Here is a 14,747-nt window from a genome sequence, read left to right as displayed (position 1 = left end):
GGGTGCTTGGCTAGTCTATAGTCTCTGTCCGAGATGTGCAGATTGCAGGCTGAAAACAAAACATCAAGCTCTCTGGTGTGTCTGTTTCTGCTGCTACCCCTTTTCAGGTGGTAGGGTGTACAGGGTTGAACCTTTAAATCCCTCCCCTCTTCTCACTTCTCTAAAATCTATCTGTTCAAGACCCCTTTATTGTGGGACAGGATAGCTCCAAACCTTCTCCCTGGTATTGTATTCGTAGGAGGAATGTTACGGGAGAAAACTTCCAGAAAAGTATTGCAAAGTGCTTCTGCTTGTTTGTCCTAGTTCTTAGGTAAAGTCCCTGTTTGAAGGGACTGAGTAAACCTGTTGGTGCAGTTACTCTCATAGGAACCCAGTAGGAGGCTTAATGCAGCTGGAGTGCATGGGAAGCCTTGCCTATGCATGGGGAACCTGTGAGTCTCTGGAGATTAGACTTCCATCGGCCTCCCATGGTCAAGAAGAAGAAGAAGAGTTTGGATTTGATATCCCGCCTTTCACTCCCCTTCAGGAGTCTCAAAGCGGCTAACATTCTCCTTTCCCTTCCTCCCCCACAACAAACACTCTGTGAGGTGAGTGGGGCTGAGAGACTTCAGAGAAGCGTGACTGGCCCAAGGTCACCCAGCAGCTCCATGTGGAGGAGCGGAGATGCGAACCCGGTTCCCCAGATTACAAGACTACCACTCTTCACCACTACACCACACTGGCTCTCACTGGTCAGGGATGATGGGGGTGGTTGTCCAGCACTATCTGGACCACCCTAGACAAGCCACCTTTAGGCTGGGAGGAGCTGCCTCTGGGGCTTAGTGCAGATGAATTTCTCCTTTAGAACGTGGACAGTCAGGTTGGATAAAGAATGTCAAAGCAGCAGAGATCCTTTCCCTTTCTTTCAAGGCAGGCTCATGGGCGGAAGAATGTGGTTCTAAATGGAATTCGTGGGGGTGAGCCTGAAACGAGGAGCTGGTAGATCTCTAGTTTTGGTCCAGGGCTGAAGGGTGTGATCTTGACTCTTGGTTTCATTCTCAGCTCTGGAATTAGAGGTTTAAAATAGGGCTAGGAAGGATCCTGGATTCAGTTCCTTGTTTTGGAATTGGGGCAGAGAGTGGAGAAGAGCCAAGTGTGTGGGAGCTGGGATTCCTGAGGTGTGCAAACAACTCTAGGATGAGTGCTGGAATTAATGTATTATTAGATGATTTAAAAAATAAATAAATCCTGTCTGCTATGGTGTTCACGCTCCCAAAGTGGCTTAGCAACAGATAATATAACAAAGTTTATATAGAGCAAGAACATTGAAGTAAGAGCAGCAGGCTTCACAGATGTTACTGGCCCAGATATGGAAAGAAGACAAAGTTCCCACCAGAGTGGCAGATGAAGTTAATGGACTAAATGGCTGAAATGGCTAAAATGACTGGAAGAGTCAGAAATCAGGAAGACCAAAACTTTAACAAGGAATGGGGGAAATTTATAACTTAGCTTAAGGACCATTGTAAACAGTTAAACTTGTTAGTAGGATTGAAATTATCACTTGCGGTTTAAGATTGAATTCTGGACATAATGGAAGAGGTTTTTGGATTATCATAAAAAGAAGCGGGAGGAAAGGATTAATAACAGGGCCCATAAAGAGGAGGATGGAAGTCCTTGGAATCTTGTTTTTATACATTTCTGTAAGATTTTAATTTGAAAAACCAAATAGATTTTATTAAAAAAATAAAGTAAGAGCAGCAGATGTAGTGTGATAAAATTAAAAGGATACAGGCACAGTATCGTAAAATTATTACAAACCAAACTGGAATTGAACTCAGTTTTTAAGGCTCTTGTAAACATCAGGGTTTCGTGCTTATCTCCCACAGCTGGAGGGTGTTTGTGTATGAGTGAATACAATGAAGTCTCTGTCCATGGTACTTACTGTCATTAAAGGTCTCAGCAGTAGACCAGAGAAGAGCACCAGGGTTAAGGTTCAGGCAGGTACAGATGAATGTGGATGGTCCTTCAGGTAGCTGGTTCCAAACCATACAGGGCTTCTTAGATTACTACTGCCCTGCTGAAGCTAAGGAGGTCTGGTCAGTGCCTGGGTGGCTGACGACTGCTTTGGGTTTCATGATGGGGAAAATGAGCTATAACAGAGTAGTAAAGTAACATTTCACTCCTGCTTGCCAAGTCCAGCTTTTCAGCACTTCCTGCCTTGGGTGAAGCAGATGATCTTGGTTCTTTGCTCGAGATTCACAGCCCATGTGCCAGAGTTTCTTTAGGAAGGATCCCGAGACTCTGGAATGTGCAAGTGCCCCACTGACTCAGGTTGCATTCCTGGGCATCCTTTATAAAACCTGCTAACTCTCATCACTAGGGCATACTGCAGAGTTCCAATCTTCTGAGCCAAGCAGATGGAAGAGGCAGCTATGCTTTAATGCGCCACCAGGGGGAAGTCTATGATCCTCCTTCCGAATTCTATCAGAAAAGCTTGGCTACAAGGCCAGGCTCATATTTTAAGACCCATTAAAATAAGGGCAGGCTTCATTCTCATTGCGGAGTGAGTGATCTGAGAAAAAGGTGCATGGACCAGAGAGCTTCATTCAGCTGGTCGTTGGGAAGAGCGCAGAACAGTTTGTAATACCTGTACTGGGCCTTGCCAGGTGTTAGGATCCCAGCTGCAAAGGCAGCCTGGAATTGCATTGTGGGAAAATGACACCCTCCCAGTATCACTGGTCCCTGGTGTGTCAGGATGAAGGGAGGCCTCTGGATTTTGTGACTGGCTCTAGGTCAGAGCGAGCGAATGTAGCTCTAGCAGTCTGCACCTGCATTTAGAGCTGGGAATGCACCATTTCAAAAACCCTGCAGAGCCCGTGCCAACCAGTGAAGTCAACCCAAAATCATTACATTTTATATCCCATCTTTCTTATATGGAGTTGCCACACAAAGGATTTCTTGCTGGTCTGTTCTCTGGGCACCAACTAGTCTCAAACCTACTCGCATCACTGAGACGTTTGCATCCTGTATTCTGCATCATGTAGACCACAGATGTGTTACAAAAGGAGGGACAACTCAGAATACCTCTGCTTGCAAATTCTATAATGTGAACAGAGTTCCAGAACCCCCTCCCATCCAGACTTCCCTGGTTCGGCTCATGATTTGAGCATGGGAAAAATTCCACCACCCACTGCCATTTCCCACTCAGGAACACTGGTAGATTCTTCATAATAAGCCAAGGGGGGGGGGGGGAATCAATCTAGCTCAGTATTTGACTATAGTTATTTCCCGCTTGGAGTACTGCAGGGGTCAGCAAACTTTTTCATCAGGGGACTGGTCCACTGTCCCTCAGACCTTGTGGGGGGCCAGACTATATTTTGGGGAAAAAATATATGAACGAATTTCTGTGCCCCACAAATAACCCAGAGATGCATTTTAAATAAAAGGACGCATTCTACTCATGTAAAAACACGCTGATTCCCGGACCGCCCACGGGCCAGATTTAGAAGGCGATTGGGCCAGATCTGGCCCCCAGGCCTTCGTTTGCCTACCCATGGACTACTGCAATGCACTCTACGTGGAGCTACCTTTGAAGGTGGCCCAGAAACTACAAGTAATCCAGAATGTGGCAGCTAGACTGGTGACTGGGAGCAGCTGTCAAGACCATATTACACCTGTCCTGAAAGACCTGCATTGGCTCCCAGTACATCTCTGAGCACAATTCGAAGTGTTGTGGTAGTGATGACCTTTAAAGCCCTAAACAGCCTTGGCCCAGTATACCTGAATAAGCATCTCCACCTCCATCGTTCAGCCCAGACACTGAGGTTCAGCTCTGAGGTTCCCTCCCTGCAAGAAGTGAGGTTGCAGGGAACTAGGCAGAGGGCCTTCTCGGTAGTGGCGCCCGCCCTGTGGAACACCCTCCCATCAGATGTCAAGGAAATAAACAACTATCTGACTTTTAGAAGTTTAGGGAAGTTTTAATGTTCTATCGCTTTATTATTAATAATATTATTAATATTATTAGTAGTAATAATAATAATACTCCGTTGGGAGCCACCCAGAGTAGTTGGGGAAAGGAGAGGCCTCCCTCCTCCATCCTAGCATACCAGGGGCCAGTGATGCTAGGAGGGTATAATTTCTTCCCTGGATGTTGACCTTCCAACTTTACCAAACAGGTTTACTGAGTCTATATATTCGAAATGTGGTTTTGTGGAATTTAGAATGACGCCCAGAAGTAGCAATTTCCACCACAAAGAAACCCTTACATGTTTTTTCTTTCATCACCACTTCAGTTCACTTCCTTGTTTTTAGAATGTCTTTTCCATCTATTGCAAAGTTGTGCAATAGCAGGGAAAATCGTTTCCCAAAAACCCCATGCATTGTTATGCTACTCCTTGTTGTTGTGCAGTTTGAGGAATAGGAAGAACTTTTGAAAAACTGAAAATCCCGGGGGCAGGGAGGACAGAATGGTGACTTAATACAAGGGGGGAAGGAAACCTCCAGTCCTCCACATGTTGTACAACAACTCCCATCATCCCTGACCTTTTGCTGTGGTGGCTGGAACTGATGGGAGTTGGTAGCCCAATAACATCAAGAAGCCCAGTCTCTCTCTCTCTCTCTCCCTCTCTCTCTCTCTCTCTCTCTCTCTCACACACACACACACACACTCACACACACACACACTCTCACACACACACACACACACACACACTCACACACACACACACACACACCAAATGTCAAAGGAAATCACTACTTTTCATGTGCAATGTTAAAATCGGCAAATTTTAACATTGCACATGTCCAGATACAATTGCTTTTCTGCTATAAGGCTTTTGGAGGGGGCAATATTTGCTTCAAGCAAATGGCTCGTGGCTATGTTTTCTTTAGCGCTAGGTCAGTGCGCATGCCTGCAATCCATTCTGACATTCACAGTTCCTGCCCAAAGAAAAATAGAGCAGTGCTGGGAGAACCCCATTTCTCTCTCCTCCTCTCAAGCCTGTCTCAATCCAGCCTTAATCTCACCTGCTGGTGCTGTTGTGAGCCAAAGGACTTGGGTGCAAAAACGTGAGCCTCTGGTCTCCACTTGAGAGTCCTTTTGTAGATTTGTTTCCTTGGCTTCAGACAGTGGAGGAAAAGTCCTGTGTTTTTCTTAGCTGTGGTGGAGTAATGAGGTAGCTAATGTAGCAATCCAAACTTGTTGGTTTGCTCTCAATGAAACCAAGTTTGAAAAGCGAAGGCTCTTGGGTGCGGCTCCCTCCAGCCTGCCAAACCAGTCTTGGAGCTGGCAGGCAAAATAAAGGCAGGTGGGATAGCCTAGTTAGCTCCAGTCAGAATTAGCATGAAGGGTCTTTATCTTGAACTGTGCCAGTATCTTGAATAGCTCAGGCCCCTTGACTAAAGTTGCCTCATTTGGTTGATTATTGCATAACCTCAACAGAATAGATCTTACCGATTTAGTACAAGGGTGGGGGTTCTGTAGCCCAACTATTCCTTGACTCCCAGCAGCCCCAACCTGCATGAAATCTTGCTGCTCTGCTGTTCCACATTTACAGAGCCGCCAAAAGGCAAGGTAGAAGGAGGGAGGGATCCAAGATGGGCCAGATACCAAATTCACAGCCCTGCCAATCTTAACACCATTCTTGCAGAAGAGGGATACACCGTCCATTTCTGTCCTGTGGGTTCTTAGGGGAGGAACATTTCCTATATCAGCTCCAGGACAGGTGTAGCTAGTCTCTGGTTTCTTCTCAGGGAGGTGGTTTTGTAAGCCTCCCTCAATCTATTCCAAGGTGTGCCCCTTTCTTCCTCTCCGTTGTGCCATCAGAGCATTGGGGGAAGAGAAGGGATGGTCTTGGAGCCAGAATAAGGGGGCCTCTGAGGGTGGGTCTCCTTGAGTGGGCAGAAGTGGGCCCCTGTTTGTTTCTACCCCCTGCCCCCAGTGCAGGTGCTCAACACCATAGGAGACAGCTGCCCAGCAGCGGCGGGGAATCATAAAACCAAGGGCCCAGAACTCACACACACCCCCTACTGATTCAGAAGGGCCCAAGAGCATCTGACCAGCACAATCTACATGAGTAAAGCTGACCGAAAGTCCAGAGGTAGCATTATTATCAGTTTACGATGGGTTGGAAGGTTCGCAGGCTACGAAGGACTTGCTCACAAATTTATTGACAGCTGCACGAATTGTTATAGCTAGGAAGTGGAAGGGGGCAAGCAGAACACAAAATGGAAGGATGGTTTAAAGGGGTGTGGGATATAGCTATTAATGGTAAATTAACATGTGCCGTTAAGGTAAGACGGGGAATACGCAGGAGAAATTATTTTGAGGAGATATGGAGGGTGTTTGAAGAATTTGTACTGTTAAAACGGACCAAACCATCGCAAGAGGTGTTGAAATTTTGGGAGGGTGGATAGTTAACAATGGAATGGTCTCAGGGGGTGAGGTGCACATTTTTATTCTTATTTATTTATTTATGATTATTACATTGTCAAAATAAAATAATAAATAAAATAAAAATAAACAACCTACATGAGTTCATTGGCAGAGGCAGATGGTCAAGCGTCTTGCTTAGCAGAGAGGGAGATCTGCTGTATCCTGTGGCCCCTGGGCTACCCTGCCAAGGCTCATAAGATTTTGCGCCTTTTGCGATGTTTTGTGCTTGTTTTCCCCTCTTTCCCCCCTTATCCACGTCTGAAGCAAAACGTGAAAGGTGCAGCTATTGAGACCCACGCACTTGTTAGCCTTGACCTGCCAGCTGGAAAACAATCTTCAGCTAGATCAATAGACTCCCGTTTTTTAATGAGCATTTCTTATCGAGAATTCGAGGTGGAGCCCTCGACTGTGGCTGCTATGGCCCAGTGACCTTAAAATTAATGACGAAACGATCGCTTGTAGACTGTTTATTGTAAATGAAATTACGCGTTTGCATAATGAAGGGGAGGGGATGGGATGGGACAACAGCAAAGTGGGCGGGCGGCTTTCTGGAGTATCGGGGTGATTACTCACTCCCTAGAAGGCGGCTAGGATTAGACTGAGGTTGGATGGAAGCAGGAATCTGATGAGGGAGGTAGAAAAGGGAAGGAAGGAAGGTGGAATGCAAGAGAGAACATCTGCAGGACAAGAGACCAGAAAGCTGGATCAATGAGGGAAATAGCAGAGGGTAAGGAACAAGGGAACAAGGTGGGGAGTAGAAGGCTCCATGAAATATATGTAGAAGGCAGAGGCTGAAGACAGCACCATACACCTGACTGCTGCTGGAACATCTAGTTGCTTTTGATCTTGCTATATATGGATGCTCAGTTCATGAAGACTCCATAGTGTGAGGCTCTCTTCCTGCTCATTCCCCCACTCATACTTCCAAAGGGGAGAGCTTTACTGCACCAGAAGAGTGTGAAGAGAGGTGGACTTCTCTGTTTGGGTCTAGTTACTAACGCTCATAAGACGTTTTGGAACCAGACTGGCCCAAAAAGTGTCCAGAGATACGACAGATAAGCCTTTGCCTCTCCTCCCGGTGTGATTTTCCCTACCCTACGCTGCAGAGATGGATCAATTGTTGGAGGTCAAGATCGGCTGTCTGGCAGGTCTGCTGGTGGTCACACTCATTTGCGGCCTCATCCCGGCGCAGGTTAGATGGTTCCAGAGCAACATGGCCAGAGGTGAGCAGTTGGTGGAAGGGATTGGAGTGGGGATGGCCTGATCTTCAGAGGGGCTTGATGCAATGTGACTATTAGAACTTCTGCAAATACTGTGCTGTGCAACACCAGGAAGTCTTGAGACCTCAGCTTTGTTGTTAACTCTCTAGGTGGCCATATATTGAGGTGGGTCCCTCTTTACCACTCTTGATCTTTCTGGTGAATCAATGCTCACATGTACCTTTTACAGATTAGCGTTCCTTCTACTTCCACACCCAGAATAAGTAAACAGGGCTTAAGTGAGCTGAACAAGCAAATTGGCTCTGTTAAAAAACACTACATTTCATTGGGCAAAAAAGCTCTATCCATGGTGCTGGAACTGAAAGGGTGCTTTACACCTCCAGATTATTTTTTGATGCTACTGGACCTTGAACTCTTGAGCATGCACTGAATTCTGAGCATGCAGGTGTTACTCTCCTTTATTAGTAGTATTAGTATTGATTAGTATCCTGCCTCTATGCGAGGTGGCTTACATTAAGATATATATTTTAAAGACATGGATTGGCAGCCTCGTCTCTGTTTGGCAAACTCTACATCTGACATAATCCTTCGTATTCCGTCCTGCATCTCTTCTAGGGAAGCATCGGCGCATCCTCAGTTGCATAGGCTGTTTTGCTGCAGGAGTGTTCCTTGGGGCCTGCATTATGCACATGGTGGCCGACGCACTGGGAGACATCCAGGAGGAACTAAAAAAGAGACGGCAGCAGGTGAGTGCCATCGCAGCAGTCTCTTAAATCTGAATTCCACTGCAATGAATTTGGATGGGCCACAGCTTGGTGGGACAACATCTGCTTTAGATGCAGAACGTCTGAGCTTCAGTCCATAGCATCTTCAGTTAAAACAACATCATGGGAGATACCACTGTCTGAGACCCTGGAGGGTCACTGCCCATCAGAGCAGACCAATGTTCTTCAACCTTGAGTCCCTATATGTTGTTGGACCACAACTCTTCTTATTCTCATCCAGCTTAGCCAAGGTTGAGCATTAGGGGAGACAATACTGGACAAACGTAAGCCAGTATCCCGGCTCTGACCTTGGCTGAATTGTACAACCGGACTTCAGTGTTCCATGCTTTAGTAAATAGCTGTTTGGACCAATGTAACCCACTGTACATGGGGCAGTCTTTGAAGATGGTATGGAAATGTCAGCCCAGAACATGGTACCAAAAATCTGAATGGAACTGGCCATTATAAACATATTCTACAAGTTTTGTTTGGGTTGGTTTTTTTGCTTTCACCGCTTGATCTGACTTGTCCAATTTGAAATACTGGGTTTTTTCTAACCTATAAAGCTGGCTTAAGACCTAAAAGATCACATCTTCCTAGATGTACCTTCCTTTATCATAAGGTCATGAATAGAGTCCCTTCTTCTAAAAGTGCCTGCACACTATGAAGTGAACTACTGTCCATGAACGCTTAGGCCAGGGGTTCCTAAACTGTGATCCTATGACCATCCATGGCACACCATAACTGCTACAGCAGGCAGAAAAAACATTAAGTAGTCCATCAAGACCACCAGCAATTGTCAAGTGGTCGAAGGAGGGGAAAGTTTGGGAACCGCGAACTTATGCCATAATAAATTTAAGACTCACTCATTTTGCTACAAGAGATTAACACAGCCACTCCTTTGGAAATTGTTCTAATAATTAGGGGTACTGTTGCACTGGGATTGGGTAAGCAGCAACAAGAGGCCTTAGAATGAATGAATGAATCTATCTATCTATCTATCTATCTATCTATCTATCAATCAATCAATATTGTTTGTGACATGCAAAAGAAGTTAATGGTTCCAAAATTTGACAGATCTTCAAGATCTGAGCTGCCGCTGCTTGAATAGGGAGGAAACGGGATTCCACCACCATGATAGCCAATGACTGAACCATTCTTATCCCCAAAATGTTTCCAACTCAGCTGTTTGTTTGTTTCTTTTTCCCCAGGGAGCTCCTATGAATAAGCAGAACAGCACCTCTGAAGGTGATGATGATTCTGAGGTATGTTTCCCCTTGTTTGAGATTGCTGTTCAGGTTAGCTTTGGATAGGCACGAGCTGCCATTGTGATCAATTATGGATTATTTATTTTGGTACCTTGGGTATTGGCAGGGGAGCTGAAAAAGCTTTTAATCCATCTTCTGACTCTCCTCCAGGGAATGGGGTTGTGAATTTGGGTGCAGGATCCACACAGTCAAGGATTTTGTTTTCTAGTCAGCTGCAAAAGGCTCTCAAATTTTGCAAGAGTGTATGGGGGTGAGATGGTTGATTAAGATCTCAAGCTTGGCCTCTGCATATTTCACAATCTTTTAATGACTGTTCTAATCTTGCTTGGCTCAGGTCTTGGTTTTGGTTACTTATTTAAGGATCTGTGAACAGAACCATAACAAACCTTTTAAAACACCTACCTTGACTGTTCCAGTCTCTTGTAAAATTTCGTTATGGTTGTAGTTGTGTTTGCATTTTTGCATTTTTGAAATTAATTGCTTCCTGCTGTAAGAAGTTTCTTCCTGCTGTGAGGAGTTTCTGTGGGGAGACATCTGAAGGCAGCCCCTGTTTATTTAATGATGTATTGTTTTTAACACTTGATTGGAAGCTGCCCAGAGTGGCTGGAGAAACTCAGCCAGATGGACGGGGTATAAATTATTATTATTATTAGTTATTATTATTATTAAAGCTGGAGAGCAAGATACAAAGGCATATCTGTCTGTCTGTCTGTCTGTCTGTCTGTCTATCCATCTATGAAGAAAATAGAATGGGGATGCAGATGGTGCTGTGGTCTAAACCATGGAGCCTCTTAGGCTTGCTGATCAGAAGGTTGGCAGTTCGAATCCGTGTGATGGGGTGAGCTCCCGTCACTCTGTCCCAGCTCCTGCCAACCCATCAGTTTGAAAGCACGCCAGTTCAAGTAGATAAATAGGTACTGCAGCAGCGGGAAGGTAAATGGCGTTTCCATGTGCTCTAGCTTTTGTCACGGTATTCCTTTGCACCAGAAGCAGTTTAGTCATGCTAGCCACGTGGCCTGGAAAGCTGTCTGGGGACAAACGCCAACTCCCTCGGCCTGAAAGCAAGATGAGCGCCATAGACCCATAGTTGCTTGTGACCAAACTTAACCATCCTGGGGTCCTTTACCTTTACCTTACACTTCCTAGGCACAGATCTGAGCCATTCTCCTCTTGCCTCACTTCTTTCCTAGGGAAAACCCACTATTTGTTTTGCTCCAGCTGAATGCAAAGGAAAGCAGCAGCGGGACAAGAAGAAGTGTGGAAAATAACTTTGTCACTCCAATGTCATACTCAACTAGCTCATTAATGGGGGGGGGGGGGATATAGAGTCAATGGAATAAAATAGTTCCCATCTTGCAGATACAGTGGTACCTCTAGTTACGAACTTAATTCATTCTGGAGGTCTGTTATTAACCTGAAACTGTTCTGAACGTTCTTAACCTGAAACTGTTCCCTTGGCCTGAAAGTAAGATGAGCGCCACACCCCATAGTCACCTTTGCCTGGACTTAACCGTCCAGGGGTCCTTTACCTTTTTACCCTTTCTTTATCTTTTTTGACCTGCCAGCTTACTGGGCAAGTCACTAGCTCTCAGTTCAGCCTGGCTCACAGGGTTGTTGCTATATCTATCTATCTATCATCTATCTGTCTGTCTGTCTATCTATCTATCATCTATCTGTCTGTCTGTCTGTCTATCTATCTATCTATCTATCTATCATCTATCTATCATCTGTCATTTGTATATCGCCCTTCATTCATCCAAAGATCACAAGGTGGTATGCAACATATTATTAGGGTAATATGGAAAGGGAGGAGAATATGCCACCTTGAACTCTTTGAGGGAAGGAATGGATACAAATATGAAAAACAAATTTAAAAGGGGGGTGCCGTCGTGTACCTGATTGTGGGAACACAGCCAGTTCCGATACATTACCAAACGGTGAGCTGAAATACATTTTATTGTATTGTATTTTACTTTGTTATTTATTTGCATTTATATCCCATTTCTCTTCCAAAGAGCTTAGAGTGGTGTACGATTTTATTCCCTCCCCCCCCCCCCCCCCCGGCTCTCCATTTTATCATTGCAAGAACTCTGTGAGGTTGATTAGGCTGAAAGACTATCTCTAGACTTTTTGCCCAGGTGTGGATTCGAACCCTGGTCTCCCAGGTCCCAGGTGCAGCCTGCACCACCCTGCTTCTATTTTTCACACCTCTCTTTCCAAACTCAAGTATTGTGAGCACCTTTTCCCCCTCCCTTCAGGGAGGTGCTGTTGCAATCGAAGACTAAGAACCCTGCCAAGACAACCTTGTTCCAGTTGAGAAATCCTACGGTGGCCCTTGATTGCCACCTGGTGGTGCAACTTTAATTTTTAAAAAACCCCAGGAACCATGGAAAGCTCTTTGAAGACTTGAGCACCTCTTAGGTTTAGATAAAGTCCCTGGGTAAATGAATAGAAGAGCAATAAACAACACCTGGTTTTATAAATCACACATGTGCAGAAACTGCACCATAAATAGCGCCCCCCAAAAACATTTTAAAACGGTATAGGAGGTCAATCAGATCAACCAATGGCCTGGAACGTATTTGCCTGGTGCCTAAAGGTGTATAATGAAGACGGGGAGAGGTTTTTACACCCTCATCTGGTCCATCCAGTGAAGCTGAATGTTGGAAGATTCAGAATAGGCAAAAAAAAGTATTCACATAGTATTTTTATTTTTTATTTTATTTTATTTTATTTATATACCCAGGGGTCTCGCAGCAGTTCACAGAATAAAATCAAGATATAAAACCACAAAATACATAATGAAATAAAAAGAACAACCCAATAGCCCTTCCCTCGCCCTCGCAGCCACAAAAACACAAACACGTTTTTAAAGGGCTTAGGATATAAATCAGATCAACCAAAGGCCTGGTTAAAAAGGAATGTTTTTGCCTGGCGCCTAAAGGTGTATAATGAAGGTGCCAGGCGAACTTCCCTGGGGAGAGCATTCCACAGACGGGGAGCCACTTCAGAAAAGGCCTGTTCTCGTGTTGCCACCCTCCGGACCTCTCAAGGAGGAGGCACACGAAGAAAGGCCTCAGAAGATGATCTCAGGGTCCAGGTAGGTTCATATGGAAAGAGGTTGTCCTTGAGGTATTGCAGCACTGAGCCGTTTACTGTAGGTCTGTGCATAGCTGTCAACATTTCCCTTTTCTTGCAAGGAATACTATTCGGAATAAGGGAATTTCCCTTTAAAAAGGGGAAACGTTGACAGCTATGGCTCTGTGGCAGCGGGGAATAGGGGTCTCCTAACGACTCTCAGCACCCATAATAAGCTACACTTCCTAGGATTATTTGAGGGAAGCCATGATTATTTAAAGGGGTATGATACTGCTTGAAATGGATATTGCAGATGGGGCCTTAACTCACGTCCAACTCTTTCTCTCCTCCCGTGGCAGATGTACCCATTTGGGGAGCTCGTCATCTCAGCTGGCTTCTTCCTGGTGTTCCTCATTGAGAGCGTGGTGCTCCATTGTTGCCCCAGGGCCGTGCACTCCCACGGCGACCACAACACCGAAGAGGATCACAAGGATCCGCCGGAATCCCACAGCTCTTTCCGGGCGTTCGTGCTCTTCCTGTCGCTCTCCTTCCACTCGGTCTTTGAGGGCCTCGCCATCGGCGTCCAAAAGCAGGAGACGGCCGCCATTCAGCTTTGCCTGGCGGTGCTGATCCACAAGGCCATTGTGGTCTTCAGCCTGGCTTTGAAGTTGGTGCAGAGCGGCACGCCGGCCCGGTGGAGGTTGCTGTACTTGGTGGTGTTTGCTCTGATGTCTCCCGCTGGCATCAGTGTGGGCATCGGTGTCTCCCTTTACAACAGTGACGGGACCAGCCTGGCTCAGGCTTTGTTGGAAGGGGTGGCCGCGGGGACCTTTCTCTACGTCACCTTCCTGGAGATCCTCCCCTACGAGCTGCGCTCACACGAAAGCCCCCTGACCAAGTTCTTCTTCATTGGACTGGGCTTCTCCATCATGGCCATCATTGCCATTTGGGCATGAAAGAGTGGCTCTTCTATGTTCTCCATGAAAGCCCATCACAACGGCACTCATAGACTCCTCTCTTTCCAGAACCTCCTCTTATCAGCCATGAGGGCCGTCACCTCGGGTGGTGCTATATATACACATATGTACTAAGTGAAGGGAAATAACCAGCAGCCCACATGGATGAAAATGCAAGATATGTGAAGCAATGGAGCCTGAGCGACAAATATATCATTTTTAGCTTTACTCCCTGAATTTATGGAAATCCACAACCATCAGCACAATATCCTAGCAGCAGTGATAATTAACGCAGCCAACAGACCTAACACAAGCAATGGCATCGCTTCTTTCAATCGTCGTGAAAGACTAAATGCACAGTATGTAGGGTCTACCTGCAAGGAACTCCGGAACAAGTAGGATATTGGCTTAGGGGTAAATGGGACATTTTAAAAGAGGCTGTTGGGTTTTGTGTATGTGGATGGAAATATACACTGAGTTGTTTTGTTTTGTTTTGTTTTGTTTTGTTGTGTTACCCTTTTGTCTGTCTTTGGGGAAGGTATGTGTGCAAAGGATGCTCCTACATGTGTGAGGAAGAGGATATGTGTGTGTGTGTGAGAGAGAGAGAGAGAGAGAGAGAAAGAGAGAGAGAGAAAGGGAACTATTCCATGTGAGAGGTGTGTGTGTGTGTTTGATGGTGTCCTGGTTCTCACTGCTAGATATATGTTTTGTGGATGTGGATGGAAATATACACTCAGTGTTGTTGTGTTGTGTTGTGTTACCCTTTTGCCTGTCTTTGGGGAAGGTATGTGTGCGAAGGATGTTCCTACATGTGTGAGGAAGAGTGTGTGTGAGGGGGGGGAGTATCCCATGTGGTGTGTGTGTGTGTGTGTGTGTGTGTGTGTGTGACGGTGTCCTGGCTCTCACTGCTAGATGAAGAACTCAAACTTCCATCTTAGTTTCTACCAAAGGCTTAAAAGTTCAGATCAGAATGTTATGTAGGTCAGTTTTCGAGTCATAGAAACCAGTGGGTGCATAAGAGGTTAGAAATAATGGCTAAGCACAAGCGA

General features: G+C 45.6%; 1 protein-coding gene across 1 annotated transcript; it reads left to right on the top strand.

Moving 5' to 3' along the window:
* Positions 1-6,970: 6,970 nt before the first annotated feature.
* On the top strand, positions 6,971-14,191 carry SLC39A2 (solute carrier family 39 member 2). Its single transcript, XM_083408854.1, has 4 exons — positions 6,971-7,635; positions 8,248-8,378; positions 9,608-9,661; positions 13,102-14,191. The coding sequence occupies exons 1-4, from the start codon at positions 7,521-7,523 to the stop codon at positions 13,696-13,698; spliced, it is 897 nt and encodes a 298-aa protein (XP_083264980.1). The 5' UTR covers positions 6,971-7,520; the 3' UTR covers positions 13,699-14,191.
* Positions 14,192-14,747: the final 556 nt, after the last annotated feature.

This window comes from Podarcis tiliguerta, assembly GCF_965153285.1.
Source record: "Podarcis tiliguerta genome assembly, chromosome: 13".
Classification (NCBI taxonomy): domain Eukaryota; kingdom Metazoa; phylum Chordata; class Lepidosauria; order Squamata; family Lacertidae; genus Podarcis; species Podarcis tiliguerta.
The sequence above is the reverse complement of the archived record's forward strand: the minus strand, read 5'-3'. Positions and strand labels throughout refer to the sequence as shown.